The sequence below is a fragment of the Meleagris gallopavo genome, chromosome 22 (genome assembly GCF_000146605.3).
Source record: "Meleagris gallopavo isolate NT-WF06-2002-E0010 breed Aviagen turkey brand Nicholas breeding stock chromosome 22, Turkey_5.1, whole genome shotgun sequence".
Taxonomy (NCBI): domain Eukaryota; kingdom Metazoa; phylum Chordata; class Aves; order Galliformes; family Phasianidae; genus Meleagris; species Meleagris gallopavo.
Window position 1 is genome coordinate 5,485,762 of NC_015032.2, and position 8,183 is coordinate 5,493,944.

The 8,183-nt window shown below is 58.0% G+C and overlaps 3 protein-coding genes across 3 annotated transcripts in view; all 3 read left to right on the forward strand.

Annotated features, from left to right (window-relative positions):
* Positions 1-271: 271 nt before the first annotated feature.
* FKBP1A (FKBP prolyl isomerase 1A) lies at positions 272-2,613 on the forward strand. Its single transcript, XM_019622185.1, has 3 exons — positions 272-384; positions 1,010-1,162; positions 1,585-2,613. Exons 1-2 carry the CDS (start codon positions 274-276, stop codon positions 1,136-1,138), a joined length of 240 nt encoding a protein of 79 aa, XP_019477730.1. The 5' UTR covers positions 272-273; the 3' UTR covers positions 1,139-1,162; positions 1,585-2,613.
* Positions 2,614-5,253: 2,640 nt separating this feature from the next.
* SDCBP2 (syndecan binding protein 2) lies at positions 5,254-7,776 on the forward strand. Its single transcript, XM_010722359.3, has 8 exons — positions 5,254-5,592; positions 5,696-5,789; positions 5,931-6,043; positions 6,163-6,324; positions 6,485-6,660; positions 6,735-6,906; positions 7,123-7,214; positions 7,327-7,776. The coding sequence occupies exons 1-8, from the start codon at positions 5,539-5,541 to the stop codon at positions 7,379-7,381; spliced, it is 918 nt and encodes a 305-aa protein (XP_010720661.1). The 5' UTR covers positions 5,254-5,538; the 3' UTR covers positions 7,382-7,776.
* A 299-nt stretch (positions 7,777-8,075) lies between these two features.
* NSFL1C (NSFL1 cofactor) overlaps positions 8,076-8,183 on the forward strand; it is a 6,514-nt gene continuing 6,406 nt past the window's right edge. Inside the window, exon 1 of the mRNA XM_010722478.3 lies at positions 8,076-8,081. Coding sequence (XP_010720780.1) covers positions 8,076-8,081 — 6 coding nt within the window. The remainder of the gene's footprint in view (positions 8,082-8,183) is intronic.

An 8,183-nucleotide genomic window follows, 5' to 3' on the forward strand; every position in this document is an offset into this window, starting at 1 on the left:
TCTGCATGAAAACAGCACGCAGTAGGGACGCGGTGATTCCTGCAGCTGGGAGGAGCAATGCTGCCCACTGGAGGGCTGCTCCTGCCCTGCTCTCTGCAGCAGGAGGTGCTGGTGGGGAAGCCCCCCACTGTACAGGTGTTTTCCCAGGGCAGCTGGGAAATCCCGCTGACTCAGGGCCATGTGAGCTTCCCACGGTGACCGTCACACCTGCCGGGTAACAACCTGTTCCCGTGACACGAGCCTCACTCCTCCCTCCCCTTTCTGTCCCCAGGTATGCTGGAGGATGGGAAGAAGTTTGATTCCTCCCGCGACAGGAACAAACCCTTCAAGTTCGTGATGGGCAAGCAGGAGGTGATCCGCGGCTGGGAGGAAGGAGTTGCTCAGGTGCCCGGCATCCCCTTCGTTCGTGGGGATCTGCGGTGTGGGCAGAAATCACTGCGTGCAGCCCTTCAGATTTCCACCCCCTCCATCATGGGAGGCGTGGGTGTGAATATCACCTTCTGCATTGCCACCTGCCAGATGGCAGGAACGGAGCAGGGCCGGGCCGAGGAACACCTACGGCACGCCGGTGACTCAGCACTGACATTTCTCTACTGAGTCACCTCTGAGCGAGCGCCGTGGGGGTCTCGGGCCCCCTGCTCCTGCTGGAGATGGCTGTGGGCACGAGGGGGAGGGGGGTGGGGAGGCTGCGTGACTGCGGTGGGCTCTGTGCTGCTGGGAGCCGGCGCCCACGCTGCAGCACGGGGATGCTGCTGTCTGCTGGGGGCAGCCTGGCAGACCTAGGAATTGGTTGTGTGAAGGATATCGCCTGCTCTGCTCCCACTGCTGCATCCCTGCTCCTTTTCCAGCCTCTGCTGCCTGCCTTTCCCTGCTGATCCTATCTCTCGTCAGTCCCCTCTGCTTGTGCCCGGCATTGGGAAAGGAGTGGGGACAGCTCTGTGTTTCTCCTGCTGTCACTCACCTGCTGTTTGTGTGCATCTGACATCCTCATCTTCATTCCTCTTCCCAGATGAGTGTTGGTCAGAGGGCGAAGATGACCATCTCCCCAGATTACGCCTATGGCTCCACTGGCCACCCAGGGATCATCCCACCAAACGCCACTCTAATCTTCGACGTGGAGCTCATGAAATTGGAATGACCCACCCCAACACCCTGTCCTCGGGTAAGGAGGGGGAGCTGCAGGGGGGCTGCTGGAGCGTGGGGGAGGCTCAAGTTCCCGTAGTCTGCCTCAGGGAGATGGGATGGAGGTGTTAGTGGCATGGAGAACAGGTTTCTGGCTGTGGGCTGGCTTTGGAGGCTTGCGGATTTGGGAATCGCTGTGGGATAGAAGCAGAGCTTGCAGCCACAGAGACAGCTCGATGCTGGCTGGATGTGCCTCAGTCCTTACACTGCTCGTACTGTATGGGTTCTGCAGTGGGCAGGATGGTGTCCCGCCCCCCACATCAGCAGAATTTGACTTCTGCTTTGAGCAGACTGTGCAGTTGACAATGGGACTGTCCCTTTGTGACCACATTCCTTCCTGCACCGGTCCCTGTGGGCTGCAGTGGGTGGCTGTGTCACAGTGCCTCTCCTCTCCCCAAACAGGTTTGGCACATGGAGGAATCCAGAATCTCAGCTTCAAGAAGAGTGCACATGACTTTGTACGGAGCTTTTCCTGATAGTCCACTACACTCATTGTATAACCTTACACCTTGATTGAATGCCTTTGGTCACTAAGCTTTGCGTCTGACTCTTCCTCCTTGTATCGTGTTTTTATGTCTTTTTAAACTATACGCCGTAAACCTCAACTCTTTCTGGGTCAAGTTCTTAATCTTATTTTTGTTCCAGGTGTAGACTACATTCTGTCAGTAGCACGCAGACGGGCTGACCTTAGATAGGAGTCGTTTGAACAAAAGGAAACCTGTTAGTTAGTTTCTTGTTTCGGTGCAGATCTCTATGATGTTTTAAAACCAGAAATTGCTGCTGCTGCAAAAGCCATAGCAGAGTGAGGCTGTTGAGGCTGAATGGATGTGGAGAACAAAGTAGCGTTAGGATGTGTGTAGTTACCTGGAACTGGGGTGCTGGGGAAGCAGCGTTCCTCTCCCTGCGCTCTGGGGGAAGCGCAGCATCACAGGGCCGCTCTGGGATGGGGGATGCTCAGCCCCGTCCTCACCCACCTCCTCCCTTTATTATCTCACTTTTGGTTTTGTGGGGGTGGTTGGGCCGTCAGAGCCTCACCCACACCCTGGAAATTCTGTCTCTTACATTGAGCTTTCTTTGCTTTAAAACAAAAAAGAAAACAGCAGACAAATTGGGAGGTGGTGGAGGCTGGGGGGGGGGGGTGAGTTTGCAAGAAAACACCCCCATCCCTTCTGCCCTCCCTGGGAAGGAAACTTCAGACCCTGGCTGCCCCCGGGCTGAGCACAGCTACCCGTTCTCCTGCCCCTGATGCTGGTCATCGCCGCTTGGCTGCTCTCACGCCACGCATCGCTTCCCCCGCCGCTGTCCCAGCCGCCCCCCAGCCCTGCCTAGTGACGTGGTAAGAGAAATCGCCGCCGTTCACTTCCTTCTCCACTGCATAAAGGTATCAAGTTTTATGATTGCAATAAAAACGCTTTTTGCTGGCTTTTCTCAGCCCTGTGTGTTGGAGGTTCTTCCCTGGGCGGGGAGGGCTGGCAGCACCGCGCGGCTCGGCGTCGGGCACGTAGGGATGTGGGGCAGCGACCTGCCCGACCTGCTCTAATTGCCTTATCGCAAACCCATTAAGCGCTGCCCTCGGCCTCCCCGTGGCTCAGCCTGCTGAGTCCCTCCCGCTCCATGGGGACTGTATCTCGATTTGGTTTATCCCCTTTTGGAGGTTGGAAAGTGCACCTCCAGCAGGCTGTACGCACTATCGGGTCTCATGGGACCCTGAAACTGTCCTACATCTATTTATTTTTGGTGCCTCAGTGATCTGGTGGTGGTGCCTCTGTTCAGCACTGCCTTTGCTCCTTTGCAGCCTTTCCTCCCCAGGGCTGGCTGTGGCTGTGCTGCGGTTTCTCACCTGGATGTCAGAGCTCATAGCTGTGACTTTTGGTCTTTCCTGCTGACGTTTGCAGGCCGGGTGCTGAGGGGATGTGTGTGGCTGGCGGTGTGGGTGCTGCTCTTGCTTGCTTGCTCTGTTGGGGAGCCCGGTTTAGCACCCAGCTGTAGGGTGTGGGCTGTACAGTAGCATTAAAGGCTCAAGGTCCCCAGCCGTGCTGCTCAGATCCCTGTGCCAACACCTGGCTTCTTTGCAAACAGCCTTTGCGTCATTGGCTACAATCAATAATGTGTCTGCAGCAAATCCCCACACCGTGGTGAGTTCAAAGTTTGTGTTTAGAGAGAAATGTTATGAGGCTGGATGGGGCTGGTGCCTTTGAGAGTGAGCAGTGCCGTGGGCTGAGCTCCCCACCCGGTGCGCCTGAGGCTGGGACCTGCAGCACCTGGTTTGGGAATGTTGTACGTGTGCTGCTCTGGTGCTTCGAGCTGGAAGGAGCTGCAGTGAGGTGATCCCTGGGCTGGGGAGTAGTGCTGTGGGCCTCCAGGCTCAGGTCATTGCTCCAGGACCCTCAGCTCGGCAGCATGAGGAGAAAGGCAGGGAGCTGCCCTGCCTTTTGCAGCAACTGCTCCTAGGCAGAATTTCCCTGTGAGCTTGGGTTTCTCTTCCTGCACAGCCTTTCACTTTAATTATTAACCAGTATCAGGCTGTGCCATGGCTTTGTGGCCAGAGATAAAGACTGGAAAGCAAAAAGACTGGGGGGACCTGGGGCTGCACCTCCTGCCCTGGGGGGCAGACAATCCGGTGTCCCTTTCCTGCCTTCCTGTCCGTCTGTCTGTCTGCAGGGCTCCTCAGCAGCTTCTTTGAATGGTGGCATTGTGCTGCGAATCATCACCGAGTGTTTGTGTATTTGTGTGCACACACGTGTGCCTGAGCAGGGTCTGCATCTGTGTGCAGGTGCTGTGCATGCAGTGTGTGTGTGCATGGCTGTAGGCTCTGTGTTTGTAGTGGGTAGCAAAGTCCCAGCGCTCTCCATGTTCTCTGCACCTGGGTTCTCCCAACTCCTTTTCCACAAGGCTAGTACAGCCCTGCTGGCACGGGTGCCATCCTTCTAAGGCACACCTGGAGCTCACTCTCAGCTCTGCTTATCACATGTCTGCTGCTCCCATTGCATTCCGGGGCAGTTGGGCACCGCAGGCTAAAAATAATGCTGGTAAAATAGATTGCTTCCTGCTGGCACGCAAGGCTGAACCATGCCCTGCATCAGGGCTGGCCCTGTGCCACAGGCACCCACAGGACCTGCATACGTGGGGAGACACGGGGTCTGATGGCATCACACAGGTTGGGATGCGTGGCTCAGTGCTGGGTTGACACCCTCCGCCCGCAGTCCTGACTCAGTTTTCCCATGGGGCCATCACGAATGGATGCGGGATGTGGCAACGTCAGCCCCACACAGAGAGGTGTCACAGGGGACAGACACCTACACGGGGCTGAGGGCACCTGCTGCGCCCACCCTGTGCTGGGCACAGGGCTGTGGTGGCTTCTGGTTGGGGCTACGGTGACGCTGAGCGGTGTGATGGTGGCACCTGGGGATTGTCTGGATGAGAAGAGTGGAGGCCACCCTGCAGATGCACGGCCCCATCCCTGTGGCTTCCAGGATGCTCAGAGCTGTGGAAAGCAGTCCCCATCTCCATATGTATCCCTATCCATTGCCCTGTCTCTATCAGTGACACCATCCGTGTCCCCATCCCCACTCCTGTGTGCTCCTCCCTGGGGCCAGCCCAGCTGCTTTGCCTTCACCTTCCTCTTCCTCCCCTATGCCCCACCTGGCACAGGGAGGTGGCTGTCAGCTGAGGCCACAGGACTCCTCCCCGGGGATGGGTGCTGCTATAAAAGCACAGGGACAGGTGAAGGGCAGCGCATAGGAGCCGGAAATCTGCAGGTGAGTCTGGAGGGACTTGGGCTGGGGGGTGAGACTGGGTCTGTGGGATCATCCCCCTCCCCCCACCTCAGGATGCTGCTACCAGGCAGGATCCTGCCTGGCTCCAGGGGTGCTTGGAGCAGAGGTTGGAGGTGGGTGCTGATGTTTGGGTGATGTTTTTTGGGGCACAGAGCTGTGCAGGGCATGGGGTGGAGGGAGCTGGTGGGGGGCTAAGAACAGCAAGAAGCAGTGATGGAGGGGTTTTGTCCATGGGGGTGTCGCCCATGGGGACATCCCCCGGCTGAGTTTGGGGAAACTAAAAGAGCCTCTGGGTGCCTAGGGTAGCCAGTATGTCACACCTGGGGCAGGGTGGTTGCTGGGATGCTCATGTTCATGCTCATGCCCAGCACGTGCCCCAGCTGCTGGGATGTGACAGAGGTGGTGGCCCCGGTGACACAGTCCTGAGTCATGCCCCAGGCTGCAGGTGATGGCTGGGACACAGAGATAGAAGTAGAGCGAGCCCAGCCGTGTGGGTCCCTGAGGGGTGTTTGTGGCACTGCACCCAGCTCTAAAAAGCCCCAAACCTGTCCCCATCCCATCCCCAGGCTCAGCACCAGCCATGGCAACGCTCTACCCCTCACTGGAGGACATGAAGGGCCACCAGGTCCTGCAGGTCAGTGTCTATTCATCAGCACTATGGGGGTGATCAGACCCATTGGGTGCTCATGGTGAGCCCAGGACAGGGGCTGCCTCGAGCAAACCCCATCTCCCCGCAGGCACAGGCAGCTGCTGGGATTGGCACTCCTGCCACCACGGTGCTCACTGAGAAGCCAAAGCTCCCGGAGAAGCCGAAGGTCACCTCCAGCACCGGTAATGTGGGGTGTGGTGCCAAAGGGCTGTTTGGGGTTGGGGTACGGGGGTGCCCATATGGTGGAGGCTCAGCTGAGGACCCCAGCAACTCGGTGCGTGGGTTTCTTGGCTCATCCCGTGGGTCTCTCTCTGTGTCCATAGTGCCCTCAGCACCACCTGCGCTGTACCCCAACCTGGCCGAGCTGGAGGATTACATGGGGCTGGCGCTCTCCAGCGAAGAGATCCAGAAAAACCTCTTCCCAGATAGCAGCACTGTAGGTTCAGGGCTGGGGGTCCCCTCCCGTAGCCTCACCCTGCCTGGGGAAGGGACGCAGTGTCCCTCGAGGGCTGATGTGTGGCCCCATGTCCCTACTTATCCCCGGCCCCATTGCAGGCGCTGACTCCCGTCGGGTCCCTGCCAGGACAGCTGGTTGCCCCACTGAGTGGGAACAGTGCGGGGCTGCGGCGGGCGGAGATCAAACCAGGTGTGCGAGAGATCCACCTGTGCAAGGATGAGCGGGGCAAGACGGGGCTGCAGCTGAAAAATGTTGACCAGGTAAGGGTTGGGCTGGCGGGGGGCTGCGGTGCTCCGCTGCATGGCACCACGTGGCAGGGCATGGTGCACCACTGCGTGGCAGTGCGTGGCACAAAGCTCAGCACTGCCACCTGGTCCCGGTGCCAGCCCTGCGCCATCGCTCCCCTCTCTATGTCTACAGGGCATCTTCGTGCAGCTGGTGAAGGCCAACTCTCCGGCGGCACTGGTGGGGCTGCGCTTTGGTGACCAAATCCTGCAGATTGATGGCAAGAATTGCGCAGGCTGGAGCAGCGACAAGGCGCAGCGGGCACTGAAGAAGGCGTCCCCAGAGAAGATTGTCATGGTGGTGAGGGACAGGTGAGTGGTGTCTGGTGGATGGGTGTGCAGTGCTGCTGTGTGTGGGGCTGGCACTGATCCCACTGTCCCTACAGACCGTTCCAGCGCACTGTCACCGTGCACAAGGACAGCACCGGGCATGTGGGTGTCGTGGTGAAGAAGGGGAAAATCGTGTCGCTGGCCAAGGACAGCTCTGCTGCCCGCAATGGGCTCCTGACACACCACCACATCTGCGAGGTCAATGGTCAGAACGTCATCGGCATGAAGGTATGGACACAGCTGTGTACCCACTCCTGTACCCATGGCACAACTGCCTGGAGTGAGGCCACCCCTGTAGTTGGTACAGGGTTTTTGGGTGCAGATTGTGGACTTGGAGCCGTGGGGATGCTGCTGCCCTGGGAGGTGTGGGGATCCCCACATTGCCCTGGATGTGAGGTGGGGATTTGTTACAGCACTTCATAATGTTTGCCCCTCCCTCCACAGGACAAACAGCTGATGGAGGTGCTGGTGGGCGCAGGGAATGTCATCACTCTGACCATCATCCCTGCTGTCATCTATGAGCACATGGTGAAACGGTGAGATCTGTGCTCTCCCTATTCCCCATCTCCTATCAACCCCCCCCCCAGCCCCCACACGTCGCCCCCCATGGAACCCTGGGGATCCCGCTGACCCCTTCCCCATGTGCAGGCTGTCGCCGGGACAGATGAAGTCATCCATGGACCACTCCATCCCTGACCTCTGATGCCATCCCTGCTGTTCTAACACCTGGGGGCAGACACCGGTGTGGGCACCCCGATGGCCAAGCCTGGAAGAGGGGAGGGAGCTCAAAGGAAATGCTGGAGGTACCCCTTCAGCTCCCCAGAAAGAACCCATGAGAGCTACTGGTGCGACACCATCCCATGTCCCCCAGCTCTCAGCACACGGACCAGGGTTGGGGAATGTGCTCCTGCCCCCATGTCCTCCCCCATGCCATCCATATCCACTCCCAGGGCAGACGCCAAAGGCTGTCTCCAGCGAAGCAGACACAGACCCAGCGACGTTTATTACATCCACCGCAGTACAGGACAGCGGAAACGAGAGAAGAGAGGGGGGAGGTTTACAGCTTTGTTGGTTTTTTTTTTTTCTTTTTTTTTTTTTTCCTACTTTTCTGTATTTAAAAAATATATTATATAGATTTGTCTTTCAAATATAACGTTACATTTATTTCTTGGCTAAGCTTTGGATAGTCGGACAGACGCGTACACGGATCCACGAATACATTGCACGAGAGGTTATAGCCCAGGGCTGCTCGCTCCCACCGCTGCTCCCCAAACACTGCATGCAGTGCCAGCCCCCATCCCATGGATATGGGGGGGCTGGGAGGGCACAGCGTCCTGTGGTGGGGGGGGGAGAGGACACCATTGCTTCAAGTCACGAGGAAGCTGCAGACATTCGCGATGGGGGCCGGGACCCCTCGGTACACCCGGAGGCTGCCCCTGCTGACCAATCTTTGCTGTCTTTGCTTTTCCAATAAAATAAATAAAACATTCCCACCCCCCACCCCC

Coding starts and splice junctions, on each gene's coding strand:
- FKBP1A (XM_019622185.1), top strand. CDS start 274: ATGCTGGAGGATGGGAAGAAGTTTGATTCCTCCCGCGACAGGAACAAA. Junction 385..1,009: donor GGGAGGAAGGAGTTGCTCAG/GTGCCCGGCATC, acceptor TCCTCTTCCCAG/ATGAGTGTTGGTCAGAGGGC.
- SDCBP2 (XM_010722359.3), top strand. CDS start 5,539: ATGGCAACGCTCTACCCCTCACTGGAGGACATGAAGGGCCACCAGGTC. Junction 6,044..6,162: donor TCTTCCCAGATAGCAGCACT/GTAGGTTCAGGG, acceptor GCCCCATTGCAG/GCGCTGACTCCCGTCGGGTC. Junction 6,661..6,734: donor GTCATGGTGGTGAGGGACAG/GTGAGTGGTGTC, acceptor CTGTCCCTACAG/ACCGTTCCAGCGCACTGTCA.